The sequence below is a fragment of the Parambassis ranga genome, chromosome 13 (genome assembly GCF_900634625.1).
Source record: "Parambassis ranga chromosome 13, fParRan2.1, whole genome shotgun sequence".
Classification (NCBI taxonomy): Eukaryota; Metazoa; Chordata; class Actinopteri; family Ambassidae; genus Parambassis; species Parambassis ranga.
In genome coordinates, this window is record NC_041033.1 from 23,699,211 (window position 1) to 23,721,850 (window position 22,640).

The window sequence follows — 22,640 nt, forward strand, 5'->3', positions numbered from 1 at the left end:
TTTCAGGGCCTGGGGAAACTGTCCTGACTGAAGAGAACTGTTAACTATCTGCAACACATCTGATGATATGCAGTTAAAAACGTTTTTAAGAAAATGTGTAGGCAGATTGTCAAGTGAGCATGTTGTGGGTTTTAACTGTTTAACAGTTTCTGTCAGTGCTGTATTATCTAGAAGGTTAAAATGTGCCAGCTTAGCTGGTGGATGAGAAGCACCAGTGACATTTTAGACACAGTTCAGGTGGGACTGACACTCCTCAGCAGGAGGACAGTCAGCTGCTGCTGTCTGAGCAGCTATCTGCTGGGAACCAACCATCAAGAAGAAGAAACGTCTTTGTGTCCAGTTGGTTTTTATCCTCCTGCTACTTCCTGTCCTCTTCTGTCTGTCTCCTGTGTCCCGCCCTCTCTTTTTCATTGGCTGCTGGCAGCACATGTCGCAGGTCTGTGATCAGTTCAAAACGACCGAGTCCAGACCGGGCTCGGAGTCTGTGTGGAGTCCACATGAAGCAGCAGGAAGTGGACACAGTGGAGGACACTCGGGACGTCTTTAAAGAAGTCACACAGCAACAAGAAGCAGCGAGCACAGGTTAAACTCCTCCCACAAAGACTGACTGTCCAATCAGAGGTCAGCAGCACTCAGGTCTGAGCTCAGGCGTCCTGCTGGCTGCAGATGATCCTGAAAGGATGAAACCTGTTTGAGTCTGAACACACAGCATGGATCCAGATCAGAGTCTGCAAGCTGCACACATGTCCATCACTCTGTGACATCACAGCGTGAGGCTCCGCCTCTCTTCATCCATCACATCCTTCAGCTCATGTTCTCTCTGATCAGAGTCAATGATAAAAGATCCATCAACAAACTGATCAAACTGATTGATCAGCCATCAGAGGAGTCGGATCAGTGGAGCTGCTTCTGGTCCTGATGTCCTCTGTTTGATCCTGGACCTGGACTCTGTCTGTGGAGGAGACAGAAGATAGTAAGACACAGACAGAGACAGACAGAGACAGAGACAGACAGACAGTAAGACAGAGACAGAAAGACAGAGACAGAGACAGACTGACCTTTGACTATGAGCAGCACTGTTGTTGCTCTCAGCAGACGTCCTCCTCTGGAAACATCACACCAGTATCGTCCACTGTCTCCATCTGTGGGGTGTCTCAGGGTCAGACTGAGGTCTCCAGTTCTCAGCAGGTCTTCATTCATCTTTGTTCTGTTTCTGTAAACCTGGTCCTGGTCTGCAGGTCGGTCAGAGCCGTTCTCATACACGTGGACTGTCCTGTATCTGTCCCTCCACTCCACTTTAGTGTCTTCAGACAGGTCAGCTGTGGTTTTAAATGGCAGCTGGACAGACTCCACCCCTGAGTCCACCTCCACCTGGGGGACTGAGAGACAACAAAGACCAACATGAGCTGCACAGACAGCAGCAGCAGCACTGAGCACATGTTCTGTGACTGTATGAAATATTAGCAGTGAAAACATGTTGGACTGGTTCCAGTCTGAAATATGTCCCATTGATCCATTGGACAGAGACACAGCTGTCTGTGGTCCAATCAGCTTAAAGGACATTTACAGACAGAGACTAAGTCCTCCTGGTAGGTCCCTCTGGTATGAGCAGAGACTGAATGTTCCACAAACATCAACAGACAGTGAAGAACAGACAGAAGTGGGAGGTTGGAGATGGGTCTGTACTTTGATCAGATGTGGGCTCAAGAGAAGGTTTTTAAGTAAAGGTCTGATCACAGCACCCTCAGAGACCTGTGGGACATGTCTGCTGCTGGACACAAGCTGATCTGATCTGACATGGAAGCACCAAGCAGAGGAAGGACGTCCTGGATCAGCCCAGCTGGGACGTGGTCTCAGACATGTGGACGGTCTAGATGATGGCTGAGGTCAGTTCAGAGGAGAATGTGAGACTGAACATACAGCAGGTCCTCAAACACACAGACACTGAAGTCAAGGACAGAATCAACCTGAGCTTTCACCTTGTAAGTCTGACACCAGACCTGCTTCCAGGAAACGAGCACATGTGAGCAGCTAGAAGCTGATTGGATGATGATCACTTCCTGTTATATCAAATATGTCCACCTTTGTCCTCGTCACTCTGAAACAAAGAGTCCTGACTTCAACTACTTCTGTTGGATTGAAGCAGATTAGAATTTAAACCAATCTGCTGCTCAGTGATTATGTTGACATGTTTGATGGTTGTTACTGTGAGACATGATCTGTGGTGATTGGTTGATGTGTTTCCTCTGAAACATGACTGCAGGTTAACTGTCTGTGGTGCTGAGCAGTGATAATCTGCTCAGATTATCTGCCTTTGTTTGACAGAATATTTCCTGGAAGCACTCAGTGAGCAGAACCCTACAGGACCAGCTGCTGTGGTCTGACAGGGGACCCTCCCTGTTTGGACCAGTCTACTGTAGAACAGGCCCAAAGAGGTGGTGTTGGTGGGTTGGAGTGAGACGGCCCCCTCTGCTGGTGGCTTCAGGTAACTGAGGGTATTCCTGCAGAGAGCAGTGTGTGTCTGCAGAGTGAGTGAAGCTGCGGTGCAGCAGCTCACAGGGAGCTCTTGGTGAGTGGCCTGTGTGTGGGTGAAGTGTGAGTGTGTGTATCTACATATGTTCATTGTCACCGTGCTGTCTCCACCTTTCTGCCGCCTTAAATCCTTTCTGTGGTTCTGATGTGGAGCTTTAGCATTTGCTATGTGAGCAGGCTTTAAGCTAGCTGGAGCATTCAGCTGCAGCCCTGTGATGGAGCTCATCACGTCACATGTCCTCTGTCCTCACTGGAGGTTGTCAGTGTGACGTCTGTGTGAGCGTTAGGTGAAAGTCACCATGTGATGCTGTGTGTGTGTTAGTGCGCTCGTGTGTCAGCTGAAGTGTGTTCAGAGCTGTGATGAGGTGAACTAGAGGCCGATGAAGCCGCAGTCCTTTAAGGAGCCTTTTATGTTCTGCTCATGGATCATCAGGAGCCTCCACTCTGCATCCACTGCTGGACTCTGTGCCTTTATTGGCTGTAGAAAACGTCATGATCTCATTGGCTGCCACGGGAGAGAAAGAAGTCACCTGAAGTGTCCATGACCCGCCTCTTTCTTGGACTACTGGAATATCTACATGAGGAGCCTGACCTGAAGTTAGTGCCCGACTCTGAACCAGCACCAGAAGCAGCATATTCCAGGTGTCTCCACTACATCTACAGAGGAGGAGGAGGAGGAGGAGGAAGATACAAGGTGGAGACCACGTGTCACAAAGGGGCCTGTCTATGTTTATATTTCTATGCTGACAGACTCTCAGGACGTCTCTTTGAAGGACCCTGGACTCCATGAGACTCAGTTCAGACCCTGACTTCTGAGGGGCCGTCCTCACACAGACTGACTGAACATTAGAGACACACACAGACACACACGCACACACACAGACACACACTGACCTCTGACTTTGAGCTCCACTTGTTTCTTCATCAGGATGTCTCCCTCCTTGTTGTAGACGGTGCAGGTGTAGGTGTGGTTGTCTCCATCTGTGGGGTGTCTCAGGGTCAGACTGAGGTCTCCAGTTCTCAGCAGGTCTTCATTCATCTTTGTTCTGTTTCTGTAAAACTGGTGCTGGTCTGCAGGTCGGTCAGAGCCGTTCTCATACACGTGGACTGTCCTGTAACTGTCCCTCCACTTCACTTTAGTGTCTTCAGGCAGGTCAGCTGTGGTTTTAAATGGCAGCTGGACAGACTCCACCCCTGAGTCCACCTCCACCTGGGGGACTGAGAGACAAAGACCAACATGAGCTGCACAGACAGCAGCAGCAGCACTGAGCACATGTTCTGTGACTGTATGAAATATTAGCAGTGAAAACATGTTGGACTGGTTCCAGTCTGAAATATGTCCCATTGATCCATTGGACAGAGACACAGCTGTCTGTGGTCCAATCAGCTTAAAGGACATTTACAGACAGAGACTAAGTCCTCCTGGTAGGTCCCTCTGGTATGAGCAGAGACTGAATGTTCCACAAACATCAACAGACAGTGAAGAACAGACAGAAGTGGGAGGTTGGAGATGGGTCTGTACTTTGATCAGATGTGGGCTCAAGAGAAGGTTTTTAAGTAAAGGTCTGATCACAGCACCCTCAGAGACCTGTGGGACATGTCTGCTGCTGGACACAAGCTGATCTGATCTGACATGGAAGCACCAAGCAGAGGAAGGACGTCCTGGATCAGCCCAGCTGGGACGTGGTCTCAGACATGTGGACGGTCTAGATGATGGCTGAGGTCAGTTCAGAGGAGAATGTGAGACTGAACATACAGCAGGTCCTCAAACACACAGACACTGAAGTCAAGGACAGAATCAACCTGAGCTTTCACCTTGTAAGTCTGACACCAGACCTGCTTCCAGGAAACGAGCACATGTGAGCAGCTAGAAGCTGATTGGATGATGATCACTTCCTGTTATATCAAATATGTCCACCTTTGTCCTCGTCACTCTGAAACAAAGAGTCCTGACTTCAACTACTTCTGTTGGATTAAAGCAGATTAGAATTTAAACCAATCTGCTGCTCAGTGATTATGTTGACATGTTTGATGGTTGTTACTGTGAGACATGATCTGTGGTGATTGGTTGATGTGTTTCCTCTGAAACATGACTGCAGGTTAACTGTCTGTGGTGCTGAGCAGTGATAATCTGCTCAGATTATCTGCCTTTGTTTGACAGAATATTTCCTGGAAGCACTCAGTGAGCAGAACCCTACAGGACCAGCTGCTGTGGTCTGACAGGGGACCCTCCCTGTTTGGACCAGTCTACTGTAGAACAGGCCCAAAGAGGTGGTGTTGGTGGGTTGGTGTGAGACGGCCCCCTCTGCTGGTGGCTTCAGGTAACTGAGGGTATTCCTGCAGAGAGCAGTGTGTGTCTGCAGAGTGAGTGAAGCTGCGGTGCAGCATCTCACAGGGAGCTCTTGGTGAGTGGCCTGTGTGTGGGTGAAGTGTGAGTGTGTGTATCTACATATGTTCATTGTCACCGTGCTGTCTCCACCTTTCTGCCGCCTTAAATCCTTTCTGTGGTTCTGATGTGGAGCTTTAGCATTTGCTATGTGAGCAGGCTTTAAGCTAGCTGGAGCATTCAGCTGCAGCCCTGTGATGGAGCTCATCACGTCACATGTCCTCTGTCATCACTGGAGGTTGTCAGTGTGATGTCTGTGTGAGCGTTAGGTGAAAGTCACCATGTGATGCTGTGTGTGTGTTAGTGCGCTCGTGTGTCAGCTGAAGTGTGTTCAGAGCTGTGATGAGGTGAACTAGAGGCCAATGAAGCCGCAGTCCTTTAAGGAGCCTTTTATGTTCTGCTCATGGATCATCAGGAGCCTCCACTCTGCATCCACTGCTGGACTCTGTGCCTTTATTGGCTGTAGAAAACCTCATGATCTCATTGGCTGCCACGGGAGAGAAAGAAGTCACCTGAAGTGTCCATGACCCGCCTCTTTCTTGGACTACTGGAATATCTACATGAGGAGCCTGACCTGAAGTTAGTGCCCGACTCTGAACCAGCACCAGAAGCAGCATATTCCAGGTGTCTCCACTACATCTACAGAGGAGGAGGAGGAGGAGGAGGAAGATACAAGGTGGAGACCACGTGTCACAAAGGGGCCTGTCTATGTTTATATTTCTATGCTGACAGACTCTCAGGACGTCTCTTTGAAGGACCCTGGACTCCATGAGACTCAGTTCAGACCCTGACTTCTGAGGGGCCGTCCTCACACAGACTGACTGAACATTAGAGACAGACCTGCTGACAGACCTTGTTATGATGATGTGTTAGACGCTGGTCTCTCAGAGTCCTTCCAGAATTCAAACTGCTGGTCTAAAAGGGGGCCGGTCCACCAGCTCAGACCTGGATGGAGACTGGCTGAGCTAAAACCAACCACAGATCCAGCTCACCACAGCACCTCTGGTACACGGTGCACCAACCACAATCCTGAACATGGACCAGGATGAAGGACCTGTGGCTTTGGACCAGCAGACAGTGGAGACACAGGGGGACAGGAGGACGTCCCGGCTGACCTCCCCACCAGGTGGAAGGAGGACCAGAGGAGCAGAGAAGGACCAGAAAGTGTATGGGACAGGGAGCTGGTCTTTGCTGGGACGCAGTGAGAAGCTGCATGACACCTGCAAACACCCCGACCATCAGTGAATCCACTTTAAATGTGCTCACAGGGTGTGTCTGACCCCAGGAACCATCCTGCCATGAAAACCCTCTGCTAACTGTGACCTGTGCACATTCACACTGTAGGAGCTTTGGTTCTCATGTGCTGGGTCTGTCCCGGCGTGTCGGCAGACACACACCGACACACACACCGACACACACAGAGACACACACACACACACACACACAGAGACACACACACACACACAGACACACACACTGACCTCTGACTTTGAGCTCCACTTGTTTCTCCATCAGGATGTCTCCCTCCTTGTTGTAGACGGTGCAGGTGTAGGTGTCTGTGTCTCTCCATGTGGGGTGTCTCAGGGTCAGACTGAGGTCTCCAGTTCTCAGCAGGTCTTCATTCATCTTTGTTCTGTTTCTGTAAACCTGGTCCTGGTCTGCAGGTCGGTCAGAGCCGTTCTCATACACGTGGACTGTCCTGTAGTATCTGTCCCTCCACTTCACTTTAGTGTCTTCAGGCAGGTCAGCTGTGGTTTTTAATGGCAGCTGGACAGACTCCACCCCTGAGTCCACCTCCACCTGGGGGACTGAGAGACAACAAAGACCAACATGAGCTGTACAATCAATCAATGTTTATTTATATTGGACCTTCCTACAATTGGAAATTGATCAAAGCGCTTTCCAGATAAAACAAATTTAAAACAATAAGAAGGAGCAAGCCTCCGGGCCGCTGCCATGCAAGGCACACCACACACTCTGCTGAAAGTTACATACATTCAACACAATCACATGATGACATGACATTTATACACAGTGGTAACATGCAGGAATTGTTTCATGGCACAGACGGCAGCAGCAGCACTGAGCACGTGTTCTGTGTAGAAATAAAAACATGTATTTACAGGAACACAGAGTGATCACATGACGCAGTGACGAGTTTAAATGAGCAGAAGCTTCTTCTATGATGTAACTGCTTCCTTCATGAAGGAAGCTCCATTTTTTTCCATAAAAATGGAGAAATGGGGGTGTGGTAGTATGCTGATCATAAATTGTGAGCACATAAGCCTGTCAGTGTGCAGGTTTCATGAACCCCACGGTGTCTGCGTACACACAGTAAGAACATTTCCACGCACATATTAGTGAGTGAGGCCCAATGAGACGCAGGACCACACTGCATCTGTGTACTGCTGTATTGTTTTATATTGTTCCTTTGTCTCCATGGTAACCAGCACTTATTTTAAACTGGTGGAAAAAGCATCAAATGTCCAGTTCATGGTGAGCGAGCTCACACTCTAAGGATCACATTCACAGGAGCTAGTATTTATACACACACACATACCTTTGTTGAATCTCCTCAGATACACGCCAAGAGCCACCATGACACCAACAGCCAGGACTCCCAGCAGAACCCAGGCCTCCCATGGAAACGTGTAAGGCACTGTGGGTAAAACACACAAACACAACAAGCTGTGTGAGCACAGGTACTTTGGTCCAGATCACTGAACCTCTCTGAGGTCAGACAGGTCTGGTGTAGAGGTGAGGGACTCTCATCAGCCTGTGATCAGCACAGGAGGTCAGGCCAACAAACAGGAAGCTGGATATGGTGGACGAGAGGATTTCAGCAGTGGACTGATTGTTGATGTAATAAAGGTGAGAGACAGAGAGAGAGAGAGAGAGAGAGAGAGAGAGAGAGAGAGAGAGGGAGAGAGAGGGAGAGAGAGAGGGAGTGACAGAGAGAGAGGAAGTGAGAGAGAGGCACACACAGAGAGGGAGAGTGAGAGGGAGAGAGAGGCAGAGAGCGAGAGAGAGAGGAAGTGAGAGAGGGAGAGAGACACACACACACACACAGAGAGGGAGAGTGAGAGGGAGAGAGAGAGAGTGAGGCAGAGAGAGAGGGAGAGGGAGGGAGCGAGGCAGAGAGAGAGTGAGAGAGAGAGAGAGGGAGAGAGAGAGCGAGGCAGAGAGAGAGAGAGAGAAAGGGAGAGAGAGAGTTTTTTTTTTGAGTTTTTAAAACACCTTTATTCCACATAAAGGATCAATTCATCAGTTCAACACGATCATATTTTATAAAAACACTGAATTGAAGGACAGCTGTCCGTCAACAACAGAACACACAGCTCTAGTAAAACACCACTTGGAGACAAACTCCTCCAAACTGTTCATGAGTGAATGGAACCTGAAGTCCACTTTCACTCTGGCCTTCACCAGGCCTCTAAACATGGCTGTGAGTCTACAAGCTGGATCCTCTGGTCCCTGCTCCTTCCTCTTGTAGATGGCCAGTTTAGCCTGTCCCACCATGAAGTTTAAGAACTGCCATGTTGCAGCGTTGTCTTTCTTGTACCCTGCTCCAAAGCTAAAAGCGGTTTCAGTCCAGGGCACGCCACACCTTAGAAACACAGTCTTTAAAACACTGAAGAGACCAGAGAGTCTCCAACAGTCCAGGAAGCAGTGGAAGACCGTCTCTGGCTCGTCACAGAAAGGACATAAAACTGACACCGTGGGATTGACCTTATTGATAAAACTGTTCACAGCCAGCGCCCCCTGCAGGATCCTCCACTGCAGATCCCCAGTCCTTTTGTTGATGGGTGGCTTGTAGAGGACTCGCCACACTGGCTTACAGTCCTCCTTCGGGCTCAGTCTGGTCCTCCATACTGTGTCCGTTCTGTCCTTTAAAGCGTCTCTGTTGAGAGCCTGGACACAGCCCCTGTACAGAGCTTTTCCATTCAGCATGTGCAGGCTGGGCACAGGTCCAGTTTTTGTGCCCACAGGTCCTGCTGGTTCAGTCTTTTCTAAAAACAAACCAAGGTCCGGGAAAGGATCCGTACAGTCCGGGATTTCAACTCCATTAAAATAATCCAATAAAACGTCCTGCTCGTCCACACTCAGTCTCTCTGTCCACGTGTTTAAAATACTCCTGGTGTAGCGGTGGGACTTCAGGTCCAGTAGAGACGCCACTGTCTCCGTGCCATGGAACCCCAGACCTGCAGCGTCTGCGATGCGTCTCAGCTTCACTGCCCCAGCCGAGATTAGTCTCTGGTTGAGGCCTGGTCTGCTGGAATCCTGGATGTCCAGACGAGCTCCGTGGATCAGCGTCCTAGTCTTTACCATTTAAAAAGAGTCCATGCTCTAAAGAGTCCCTGATAAAAAGGAGGCAGATCATGCAGTGGTATAAAAGCACAGTCTGTTAAAAACACTGATGCACCCAGACCAGCCACCCTCCTTAAAACTGAGCCCATCAGAGGCCTCCAGACCACATCCTCATTTCCTGTGAGGAACCTCTGGATATACTGCAGTCTAAAAGCTGCTGTTCTGCTCTTTAGGTGCACCAGTCCTTGTCCCCCTTCCTCTTTGGGCAGGTACAGTACACTCTGATGGACCCAGTGCAGATTATCCCAGAAAAAATTCAAACATATTTTCTGCACCCTCTCCAACAGACCAGCAGGGGGCTCCAAACATTTCAACTGGTGCCAGAGGGTGGACGCCACCAGATTATTGATAATTAAAACCCGCCCTCTGTAGGACATCTGTGGCAATAACCACCTCCACTTTGCTAGCCTGCCCTCCACCTTCTCCACCACCCCCTCCCAGTTCTTCTGCACTGTTTGGTCATTGCCCAGATAGACTCCCAGGTACTTCAGGCCCCCCCTCTTCCAGCTTAATCCTCCAGGTAGACGAGGGAGACCTTTAGACCATTTCCCCACAGCTAGAGCCTCGCTCTTAGCCCAGTTCACTTTTGCAGACGACACTTTTCCAAAGGTTTCAACTATTTTCCCCAAGGTTGTTACATCATCTTGGTTTTTTACAATGACAATAACGTCGTCTGCGTAGGCAGATGAAATAAAAACAGTGTCAGAACCAGGTAAAACCAGACCAGAGATAAAAGAGCGAACATTATGTAAAAAAGGCTCGATGGCCAGTGCATACAACATGCCAGACATGGAGCAGCCTTGTCTGACACCTCGGCTCACCTTAAAAGGTCGACACAGGTTGCCGTTGATTTTCAGCACACTCTCAATGTCTGCGTACAAAACCTGAATCTTGGCAATAAAATCAGGGCTGAGGCCGAACCTCTGCAGAACCTTCCAGAGGTAACGGTGCTCAACCCGATCAAAAGCCTTTTCCTGGTCTAAGGAAATCAGACCAGCATCAACCCCCAATGAGCCAGAGGTGTCCAAAAGATCCCGAATCAATGACACGTTGTCAATGATGGACCTGCCAGGCACACAGTATGTCTGAGACTGATGGGTAACTTGGTCCATCACCCTCTTTAGCCTGTTAGCTAGGACCTTTGAGAGCAGTTTATAATCCGTGCACAGCAGGGACACCGGCCTCCAGTTCTTAATGTCCTGTAGATCTCCTCTTTTTGGCAGCAGAGTGAGCACCGCCCTCCTGCAGCTCTGCGGCAGTTGACAGTCATAAAAGCTCTCATTAAAAACATCCAGAATGTCCTCCCTCAGTTCAGGCCAAAACGCTTTGTAGAACTCTGAGGGGAGACCGTCGATCCCTGGAGCCTTCCCTCCCTGCAGGCTCTGCAGGGCTGTGAACAGTTCCTCTGCGGTCAGGGGAGCCTCCAGGTCTTTGTTGTCCTCCTGTGAGACTCTGGGCAGGCCACTGCAGAAAGCACCGAATGTGTCCTCATCCTCGTTGTACTCGCTGTCATATAGTCCAGAATAAAAATCCACCGCGCTCTGACAGATGTCCCTTCCTCCCGTCAACAGCTGCCCAGAAGGTGAACGCAGAGCGTGGATGAACCTGCTCTGCCCGTTCTTCTTCTCTAGATTGAAGAAAAAACTTTGATGGGGAGTCCATCAGTGCAGAGCTCTGGAATGCTTCAACATACAGACATCGATGAGAGCTCTAATGAAAGGGGCCACTTAGAGGAACCTCATTCCATATTCAGAGTCACTATTAGCATGATTGAAATAATGTTAGTGAAGCAAAAACACATTGAATGCTCATTATTCTACTGAAACTGAAACTGCATCAAAAGAAAAGACTCAGAACAAGAGATATGGTCAAAAACACCTTTATGTAAAACTACTTACAGCAAACTCTTTCCATGTTTACAATTCCACATTTCACAGTCACATGTTGTTCTCAGTATGCCACTGATTGTAACACACGGGCTGCTACAAAGCTCACTGCCTGCACCTCAGCCTCCCAACTGTACTGTCACCAGAGATGTAGACTGGCTTGTGATGTGGCACTGGGAGGCTGCTCTGGCTCTGGTGCTTGGCTCCCACTCTGTATCTGAATCAGTTTGCCTAAGATGCAAAAAATAAGGTTTTCATCCACAGATCAACTGTCTCTGTATTCATTGTTCACCTCACAAATCAATAGTAAAGCACACACCTCCCCACACAGGTAAACAAAGGACACAACACTGTATTCACTAATTCTTTGAAACGTCCACATTCTGTTTATAAAACTGCAACATGTATAAAAGTTACACTTACTGGTCATGGACGATATCTCCTCCTTCAATGAACATGTCTTCTTCCACCAACAGACGACACATAACTTTCTGCGTCGGACACGTCGTCGTCAGAAAAGTTGCTTTCCCGTCTCATACACTCTTCAATAGCTTCTTCAATGATGTATTTCTTCTTTTCTGTGCGTTTCACCAACTCTCTGGTCGCTGGAAACACCACGATATGTAGATATACGCTCACTCTCACTGTTACGCATGTACGCACGGACAGCCCGGTGTTCCAGTTTAACTGGGGATCATGTTGTCTGGTGATATTTGTTTACATTCCAGGTAACCAGATGTGCTTGGTGTTGGCCTCCGCACATTCGTCACATGCCCATGTTAACCAGTGACAGTCACAACTTAACATGGGCAGATGACCCTCTTTAAAAGCGAAATAAACCAACACAAAGCAGCGTTTTTCACAGCGAAACTCAGCTATAGGGAAGAATACACAAGCACGGACACCGTCACGTTGAATGGATTTGATGTGAACCATGTGAAATATGTAACTCTGGCCCTTTTGATCGGACCACCGAACTACAGCCACCATTCAAAACATCAGCAGCGCTGTGTGTCACAGCGACGCTGGTATTGTGAAGAACATTCAAAGACAACCACCACGATGTGACCAGAGTCCAGTTATCATATTCCATGGTGCCCTATAAAGGAGCTAAATGCAGCTTTACCCCAATATATACTCTTGATTCTGTCACTCGCTCACATGTCAACCAGTGACAGTCACAACTTAACATGGGCAGACTTCTGTAAAAAATGTCCTCAAAAACAAATGATCGTCTCACACAGCAAACTCAGGTGCTGTGAAAACACACAGACATGTCCACCGAGGACACAAACCGTGGGCTGACAGCGTTTTTTGGGTTCGATGTAAACATTTAGAGCTGGTTTAAAGCTCTGTTTGAGTACACTGCTGAGCCACAGACACCGGAAGGCAAAAGCACCTTTCAAAATAAGAGCAGGTGGCACCATGCACAGCCACCCCAGAAGAAACTACTTGTACTTTTGTGTGTTTGTTTGATAACTAACACACACAATGTGTATCGTTACTTGTGTTTGTTTGTATGTATGCACTAACGATACACACTCGCTCGATATAGTCGCTCATTGGATTCTTTTGGCTGCACTGATCTTCTATTGTCAGCTGTGCGCCCTCTTCCCTGAACATTATCAGCTCATTAGGCCAGGTAACCACGACTGTGTCACAGTTTACAACACAACTGCATTGGCAACCTTTTGTGTGTGACGTGCGCCGCGTTTTGCACACACGCTTCTCTGTGTTGAAACAAACTTTTTTTCCTGTTCTTGCCACCCGGGGAGTGAGAAGAAAGGTCTTTGTTCTAGTGGAGGATGTAACCAGCTTTAGAGCTGATGGAGGAGCAGAGGAACATCTTCAGGAGGACTCAACAAATCCAGATGCTTCAATCTTCTCTACGAATTATGACCTGCATGACTGAATGTTCATCAACATGCAACCCAAGCTAGCTGCTACAAGGGCACCTCAGGGCACCGCCCCTCTTTCAGGCCTGATGCAGTCACACTGACTGTCAGGCTGTATCTACATAATGCTGTGGGATTTCTTTGCTGACCTTTGACCTCCAGCCGTACGTCTGTGTGTCTTGTCTCTTCTCCAGCCACAGTGATGGTGCAGGTGTAGCTGCCTCTGTCAGTAGGACCTGGTTTTCTCAGAGTCAGGCTGAAGTCTCCAGTCTGTGTAGAGTCAGGGTTCATGGACGTCCGGTCTCTGTAGGCCTGGTTCTGGTCTGTCAGTTCATCCTCTTCTTGCTGACGCTGGTGGACGGTTGAAGCCCTGAGGTCACAGCGAGTCCAGACCACTGTGGAGGGTCCAGATACAAAAGGGATGTGGCAGGGCAGCAGGACGGACTCCGCCCCCTCGTCCACCGTCACAGTGAAGCTCTGTCTGTGAACTGTGAGGACACAGAGACAGAGACATGAACCAGCTGACCTGTGTCTGCAGCACTGACCTCTGCTCACATGTGAGAGCAGCTGTGTGTGTCTGACCTTTGACCTGCAGCTCTACATCTGCCAGTCTTCGTTCATTTCCAAACGCTGTGATGGTGCAGGTGTAGGTTCCACTGTCAGAGAGGCGGGGCTTCCTCAGAGTCAGGCTGAGGTCTCCAGTCCTCAGAGCATCAGTCTTCATGGATGTTCGGCCTTTGTACCCCTGGTTTTGGTCTGCTAGTTTATCACCAGTCTGGTCACGCTGGTGGACGGTTGGATTAATAAAGCCGTAGCGGACCCACACCACTCTGGGGTCACGAGGTACAGAAGAGTCCTGGCAGGGCAGCAGCACTGACTCCACCCCCTCATACACGTCCACAGTCATGACAGAGGACGCTGTGAGGACACAGAGACAGACAGTAAAGTGAGCTGGCTGAAGGACTGGGACTGAGTCCACTCCAGTCCTCCCAGTCTGAATGTTCAGCTTGAACAGAGAATGTAAAGTGAGCCCGTGTGGTCCACATGAAGAGGTCCTGACCAGACTGAGACAGGAAGAAGCCGTGAGGCTGAGGAAGCTCCTCTTACCCTGCAGGAGGATCACACACAGCACCAACACCTTCATCTTCAGCAGCTCCGACCCAACCTGACCGTCAGCTCCACATACAGGAAGGATCAGGCCGAGCTCCGTCCAATCACAGCACAGGAGGACCCACACAACCTGAAAGCACAGCAGAGACACTATGAGGGACCTGAAGGGACCAATCAGAGCTCTGCACAGTGTCAACGTCATCCAGAGATGAAGGACAGAAAATCTGAGAGACGCTTTAAAGCAGCAGAGACACTGTTAAAGGTTCAGATGGACCCTCAGGACACAGTGAGCTGATGTGGACAACCTGTGACAACAAAGAGGACACCTGAGACGGACAGACACTGACTGAGACTTCAGAGGAGAGACAGACTCTGACAGACTTCAGAGGACAGACACTGAGACTTCAGAGGACAGACAGATACCGACAGTCTTCAGAGGACAGACAGATACTGACAGACTCCAGGAGACAGACACTGACAGAGACTTCAGAGGACAGACTTCAGAGCACAGACAGACACTGACAGTCTTCAGAGGAAAGACAGACTCTGACAGACTCCAGAGGACAGATAGACACTGACAGAGACTTCAGAGGACAGTCTTTCGAGGACAAACGGACTTAGACAGACTTCAGAGGACAGACAGACACTGACAGTCTTCAGAGGACAGACAGACACTGACAGTCTTCAGAGGACAGACAGACACTGACAGTCTTCAAAGGACAGACTGACAGACTTCCGAGGACAGACAGACACTGACAGAGACTTCAGAGGACAGACTTCAGAGGACAGACAGTTCCTGACAGTCTTCGGAGGACAGACAGTTCCTGACAGTCTTCAGAGGACAGACAGACTCTGACAGACTCCAGAGGACAGACAGACACTGACAGAGACTTCAGAGGACAGTCTTCAGAGGACAGACAGTTCCTGACAGTCTTCAGAGGACAGACAGACACTGACAGTCTTCAGAGGACAGACAGACACTGACAGTCTTCAGAGCACAGACAGACACTGACAGACGTCAGAGCACAGACTGACTGACAGACTCCAGAGGACAGACAGACACTGACAGACTTCAGAGTACAGACAGACAATGACAGAGACTTCAGAGGACAGACTTCAGAGGACAGACAGACACCGACAGACAGATACTGACAGTCTTCAGAGGACAGAGGACAGATACTGACAGACTCCAGAGGACAGACAGACACTGACAGAGATTTCAGAGGACAGTCTTCAGAGGACAGACAGACTGACAGTCTTCAGAGGACAGACAGACTCTGACAGACTTCAGAGGACAGACAGACTCTGACAGAGACTTCAGAGGACAGACAGACACCGACAGACAGATACTGACAGTCTTCAGAGGACAGACACCCAGGGCTTCTGCTGTTTGAGGACTTGTACCCATAATAATCCCACTACCAACCTGAGGCCCAGGGAGAGAACACACAGCGCAGATTCATCAATTCATGTTTTAATAAGTAAAAGGAAAAGAAAGCCCCATCATCCAAGAAATGTATTATCAAATTGAAAATGTATTCAATGTCAGCCACAGTCTGTCCCTGAACATAGACAGGACATGGGTTTTAATACATTAAATTTAGCTCTCTTAAATGTTAGGTCTTTGGCAGGCAAATCGTTCTTAATTAATGATTTTATTCAAAAGCACCATCTGGATTTTATGTTTTTAACTGAAACTTGGTTGGGGCAAGACCACAGTGCAGCAGTTCTTATTGAGTCTACTCCTCCTAACTTTGGTTTCATGAGTGAAGCAAGATTGCACAAGAAAGGAGGAGGAGTCGCCATCTTGTTTAATGACTGCCTCCAGTGCAAAAAGGTATCCTATGGAAAGTTTGACTCTTTTGAATATGTTGCTCTTCAGCTAAAATCCTCCTGTCAAGCAACCTTTGCAGTTATTTACAAAACCCCGAAACACCTGTGCACTGTTCACACAGGCTTTTGTACCATCACCAACCCTGCCCACAGCTCCTGTTGACGACCTTGTAAACAGTTTCAGTTCCAAAGTTATGACTGTTATTGATTCAATTGCTCCAATCAGAACCAAAGTTCTGTCAGGAAGGAAAAAGTCACCTTGGAGAAATGCCACACTGGTTAAAGCTCAAAAAAGAGTCTGCAGACAGGCAGATGGAGAAAAACCAAACTCCAGGTTCATTATAACATTTACAAAGAGAGCCTACAGAACTACAACCAGGAACTGAAAAATGCAAGACAATCCTATTTTTCAGAGATCATCGACAGGAACAGCAACAATGCTTGCACATTGTTCTCTGTTATAGACAGACTGACAAACCCAGGAGTGTCAGTCCCACCTGAACTGCTGTCTAAAAAGTCATGCAATGACTTTGCATCTTTTTTCACAGATAAAGTGTTAAAAATAAGACAAACAGTCTGTAGCTCTAGCTCAAAACCATAATGTCACTTGTGCCTTCTCATCCACCAGTTAAGCTGGCACATTTTAACCTTCTAGATAATACAGCACTGACAGAAACTGTTAAACAGTTAAAACCCACAACATGCTCACTTGACAATCTGCCTACACATTTTCTAAAAAACGTTTTTAACTGCATATCGTCAGATGTGTTGCAGATAGTTAACAGCTCTCTTCAGTCAGGACAGTTTCCCCAGGCCCTGAAAACTGCAGTAATCAAACCTCTGCTCAAAAAATCAAATCTAGATGCTTCAGCAATAAATAACTACAGGCAATATCTAACCTTCCTTTTCTGGGAAAGGTCATTGAAAAGGCTGTTTTTCAACAAATTCATGCATTTTTGGTGCAAAACAATCTTTTTAATGAATTTCAGTCTGGATTTCGAGCACACCACAGCACTGAGACTGCACTTATTAAGGTCTTAAATGACATACATCAGAATAATGATGCATCCAAAGTCTCCGTCTTAGTACTGCTGGACCTTAGTGCTGCATTTGATACAGTTGATCACAGCATGCTGCTCGACAGGCTGGAGCAGTGGGTGGAATTTACTGGCACTGTGTTAAACTGGTTCAAATCTTACTTACATGATAGGGACTACTTTGTGTCAACTGGTAACTATGAGTCTGACCGAACTAAGATCACATGCGGGGTTCCTCAAGGGTCCATTCTTGGACCACTTCTGTTCAACATCTACATGCTGCCCCTATAGCTCAGATCATAGAACAGCACAACATCTCCTACCACACCTATGCAGACGACACACAGCTTTATATATCAGTGTCATCACATGACTACAGTCCCTTACACTCACTAAGTAAGTGTACTCAACAAATCAATGAGTGGATGAGCCAGAACTTTCTCCAGCTCAATGCTGACAAAACAGAGATGATTGTTTTTGGCCCCAAAAATGAAAGAGCTAAGATCAGTGCTTACCTTGACTCCATGTCACTGAAGGTCACAAACCAAGCCAGAACTCTCTCAGACCTGAACTTTAACACCCATGTAAAAGCCATTACTGCCTATTACCACCTGAAAAACATTGCTAGGATCAAGATCTGTCCAAACAAGACACAGAAACTTATTCATGCATTTATTTTCAGTAGGCTAGATTATTGTAACGGCGTCCTCGGTCTTAGCAAAAAATCAGTCAGGCAGCTGCAGCTGGTCCAAAATGCTGCTGCTAGAGTTCTGAGTAACACCAGGAAAATGGACCACATCACACCGGTCCTCAAATCACTGCACTGGCTTCCTGTGAGTCAAAGGATCCATTTCAAAACTTTCCTCCTGGTCTACAAAGCACTGAATGGACTTATTGGTTCCCTATGAACCATCCAGACGCCTGAGATCATCAGGGACAGGCCTACTGTGTGGACCCAGGGTCAGAACCAAACAGAGTGAAGCAGGTTCAGTTACTCTGCCCCTCACCTGTGGAACAGCCTTCCTGAACACCTGAGGTCTGCTCAGACAGTCACTTCATTTAAGTCAGGCCTGAAAACACATTTGTTTACTGCAGCGTTCTCCTAATTTCTTGACTGCACTCTGCTCATTTAATCATCCTGATTCTATTTGATGTTTTTTATGATTTTAATTTCCTTCTTAATTTAATGTTTTAAAATGTTTTTATTCTGTGATTTCATCTTATGTAAAGCACTCTGAATTTTCTTGTGTATGAATGGTGCTATATAAATAAAGCTTGCCCTGCCTTGCCTTGCCTGACAGACACCGGCAGTCTTCAGAGGACAGACAGATACTGACAGTCTTCAGGACAGACAGACTCTGACAGACTCCAGAGGACAGACAGACACCGACAGAGATTTCAGAGGACAGACAGACACTGACAGTCTTCAGAGGACAGACAGACACTGACAGAGACTTCAGAGGACAGACTCTGACAGAGACTTCAGAGGACAGACAGACACTAACAGACTCCAGAGGACAGACAGACTCCGACAGAGATTTCAGAGGACAGTCTTCAGAGGACAGACAGACTCCGACAGAGATTTCAGAGGACAGTCTTCAGAGGACAGACAGACACCGACAGATTTCAGAGGACAGACAGACACTGACAGTCTTCAGAGGACAGACAGACACTGACAGTCTTCAGAGGACAGACAGACACTGACAGAGACTTCAGAGGACAGACTCTGACAGAGACTTCAGAGGACAGACAGACACTGACAGAGACTTCAGAGGACAGACAGACACTAACAGACTCCAGAGGACAGACAGACTCCGACAGAGATTTCAGAGGACAGTCTTCAGAGGACAGACAGATAATGACAGACACTGACAGTCTTCAGAGGACAGACAGACTCTGACAGAGACTTCAGAGGACAGTCTTCAGAGGACAGACAGATACTGACAGTCTTCAGAGGACAGACAGACTCTGACAGACTTCAGAGGACAGACAGACACTGACAGTCTTCAGAGGACAGACAGACACTGACAGAGACTTCAGAGGACAGACTCTGACAGAGACTTCAGAGGACAGACAGACACTGACAGAGACTTCAGAGGACAGACAGACACTGACAGAGACTTCAGAGGACAGACAGACACTGACAGACTTCAGAGGACAGACTTCAGAGGACAGACAGACACCAACAGAAAGATACTGACAGTCTTCAGAGGACAGAGGACAGATACTGACAGTCTTCAGAGGACAGAGGACAGATACTGACAGTCTTCAGAGGACAGATACTGAATGACTCCAGAGGACAGACAGACACCGACAGACTCCAGAGAACAGACAGACACTGACAGTCTTCAGAGGACAGACAGACACTGATAGAGACTTCAGAGGACAGACAGACACTGACAGAGACTTCAGAGGACAGACAGACACCGACAGACCCTAACCCTAAACGGCCGTGACAGGTATAATGTGTCCTGTCAACAAGCAGGTAAAGCTGTGTGTGTGTTGTGTCTTCATAATGTTTCTGTGTCAGCAGTGTTATTTCTCTCTGTTTCTCTTTTTCTCCCATAAAATGATATTTATATATCATATATAAACCAGATCTGGCGTTCTGTTTGAAAACAAAACATTTCAGCTGTTAAATATTGCTGCACATTGCTGCTATAAACTGTTCAGATTCTTAACGTCTGATTATCTAAATATATTCAGCCATACTAACATAAAGTATCCCAGCTTCTTTACTCCATAATAACTGAATCCATCTGTTTAACTGGTGCAAACCCGTTCAGACACTTGCTCCACACACTCATTTATCTATAGCAGGGGTGTCCAAACTACGGCCCGCGGGCCGCGGATTTTCTATGGCCCGCCAGCCAAACAGAGTAAATCATACAAAATCAACAGGCAATTCTTGTTTTTGTTTTTAACTCATTGTGTAACGTTTGCATCATGATTCTCTGAGCAGAACATTATCTCTCTGTCTGCATCGTGGTGCGTCACGCGGTGCTGCAGGGCTTGGTTGTTGGTTCCGAGGGCTCCGAAGCTGCAAACACGGGTTCAGCACTTCGACACAATTCACTACGAGACTAAACATGCTTCTGCAGACAGCCTGCTATCAGAGAGCGTCTGTACAAGTGAAGTTCTCCAAAACTACGGAGACCCTCTGTTACATGGTAAAAAATAAATAACTTGTGGCCACGAATTATTTATAACGTGCGCACTAAATATTGTTATTATTAGTTGTAGTATAGTAGCCCTATTAGAATTCATGGACGGGGCGCATGGGAGCAGCCTCCCCGTGCAGCAATGAGCGTCCCTCTCTGGGGAATGTGCCGGAGTACTGGGGGGCTCCAGGAACGCAGAGGAGTGGAGCGGAGCGTCGAAGGTTGCCGCTTGGTTGGTCCTCGAGACTCCACCCCTGGTGTAGAGCCAGCAGTCATTTTACCAGGAGACCGCCAATAAGAACAGCCACGAAGTGGATTCAAACACAAAACTACGAGTTTCATTATTAAACCTCATTAATAAAAGAGACGTTAGGTCTCAGCATATACAGTATACAGTACATACACATACTGACCTGTTTTATGCAGGCAAAGCAGGGACAGAGACGTTAGTTGCTCCTGTGTCAGCGGCTGAAGGCGGAAGCACCGCTGCTCACCTGCCACACCCGCGTCCACCTGGGCCAACACTCCCCCTTGTGGCACAATACTGAAACTGCATGTTATTGCATACAACGTCAGAGTATATAAGACAAACATATCTGCGGCCACCCACACGTTAAAACATAAACACATGCGGCAATAAGTCGGTAGGTGTCTCACAGCTCCTTTCTCCCCCTCGTCAGTCAGCATGGAGATTCTGACTTTTACAGCCTCTCAAACAACTGCTTAAAGAAAGTAAACAGACGCATTTATGGAAGAAAACAAAAGCTGGAAGCTCCCTGGGTGCTGGAGAGCTCCAGCACTGTGACTGGGCTGGAAGACATGTGTTTGAAGGGGTGGCTGGAGGTGTGTGTGTGTGTGTGTGTGTGTGCGCGCGCTTTTCTCACCGCCGGTGTAAAAAAAAACAGGCGAAGCTGATGAATTCAGTGCTTGCCGTAGTCCCGGGAGGGTTAAGGTGCAGCCATGTGTGCTCAGTGGGCGCCCTCTGCTGGATCTTTGGACACACTGCAGTGAATGATGCTGTCTGAGATTTTCACAATAAAAGCCTGAATCTTTCCTCAGAGGATTGTTTTGTTTTCATCGTTTGCTTCCTGGTTTCACACAATAATGAACATGTGACACAACAATCCACTGATCAGTGCAGATCATCACTGTCACATGTATTGATGACCTCACTGATCATTAGCTTTGATCCTGGTACAATAGTGGTGCCTTCACTTACCTCCTCATCAGCTGAGCTGCATTCAGGGTCACTCAGAGTTTCTACCATCAGCATCAGCTCACTGTGTGTCTGTCTCATCATGAAGAAGGGGACGTGTCTCTGTCCTGCAGGGTAATGTCCCCAATGACTGGTTGACTCAGAGAGGACACAAGCACCAAAGACAACGTACGGTCCACAATCTAGACCCTTTAATCCACAGGATTAAACATCCAAACACACAGTCTGAAAAAGGCACCAGGACAGACAGGGACCAGGCAACAACCAACACCTGAACACAGCAGGCAGGGTTCAAAGCAAAGACAGTCACATGGACCAAGGACCAAGTGGGCTGAAACCAAGAATCAGGAGTCCAACATACAAACAGGACGTGTTGACTGAAGACTGACTAGAGAAGGCTGCAAAGTCCGACACCCTGAGGCAGCACCCAGAGTCCGACAGAGACACATGGCTGAAGAAGGCCTGTATGTGTGCACAGGTTGAACCGGTCAGGGGAGCAGGGGCCATCATAGAGCACAGGTGATCACAGACCAAACAGGAAGCTGAACACATGACAAAATAAAACAGGAAGCTGAACACATGACAAAATAAAACAGGAAGCTGGACACTCATGACAAAATAAAACAGGAAGAGGAACACTTAACAAAATAAAACAGGAAGCTGCATGTGACAAAAACGTCTTTAAAGAAGTCACACAGCAACAAGAAGCAGCGAGCACAGGTTAAACTCCTCCCACAAAGACTGACTGTCCAATCAGAGGTCAGCAGCACTCAGGTCTGAGCTCAGGCGTCCTGCTGGCTGCAGATGATCCTGAAAGGATGAAACCTGTTTGAGTCTGAACACACAGCATGGATCCAGATCAGAGTCTGCAAGCTGCACACATGTCCATCACTCTGTGACATCACACCGTGAGGCTCCGCCTCTCTTCATCCATCACATCCTTCAGCTCATGTTCTCTCTGATCAGAGTCAATGATCAAAGATCCATCAACAAACTGATCAAACTGATTGATCAGCCATCAGAGGAGTCGGATCAATGGAGCTGCTTCTGGTCCTGATGTCCTCTGTTTGATCCTGGACCTGGACTCTGTCTGTGGAGGAGACAGAAGACAGTAAGACAGAGACAGACAGAGACAGAGACAGAGACAGAGAGACAGACAGACAGAGACAGACAGACAGAGACAGAGAAAGAGAGACAGACAGACAGAGACAAACCT

General features: G+C 47.9%; 1 protein-coding gene across 2 annotated transcripts; it reads right to left on the reverse strand.

The window, feature by feature from the left end:
- Window positions 1-94: 94 nt before the first annotated feature.
- On the reverse strand, window positions 95-20,736 carry LOC114444896 (butyrophilin-like protein 2). 2 transcript variants are annotated; one of them, XM_028419786.1, is made up of 9 exons: window positions 20,622-20,736; window positions 14,175-14,307; window positions 13,650-13,985; window positions 13,217-13,555; window positions 7,479-7,577; window positions 6,400-6,726; window positions 3,427-3,750; window positions 1,059-1,379; window positions 95-952 (listed from the first exon to the last, which is right to left on the reverse strand). In XM_028419786.1, the coding sequence occupies exons 2-9, from the start codon at window positions 14,209-14,211 to the stop codon at window positions 861-863; spliced, it is 1,875 nt and encodes a 624-aa protein (XP_028275587.1). In that variant the 5' UTR covers window positions 14,212-14,307; window positions 20,622-20,736; the 3' UTR covers window positions 95-860. The 2 variants fall into 2 exon arrangements, with proteins under 2 accessions (XP_028275587.1, XP_028275588.1); XM_028419787.1 differs by lacking the exon at window positions 3,427-3,750.
- Window positions 20,737-22,640: the final 1,904 nt, after the last annotated feature.

Bases quoted from the DNA above. Each gene is read 5' to 3' on its own strand.
- LOC114444896 (XM_028419786.1), bottom strand. From the start codon at position 14,211: ATGAAGGTGTTGGTGCTGTGTGTGATCCTCCTGCAGG. The intron at 3,751-6,399 runs GTCAGTGTGTGT...TTTGTCTCTCAG, and splicing joins AGTGGAGCTCAAAGTCAGAG to TCCCCCAGGTGGAGGTGGAC. The intron at 1,380-3,426 runs GTCAGTGTGTGT...GTTGTCTCTCAG, and splicing joins AGTGGAGCTCAAAGTCAGAG to TCCCCCAGGTGGAGGTGGAC.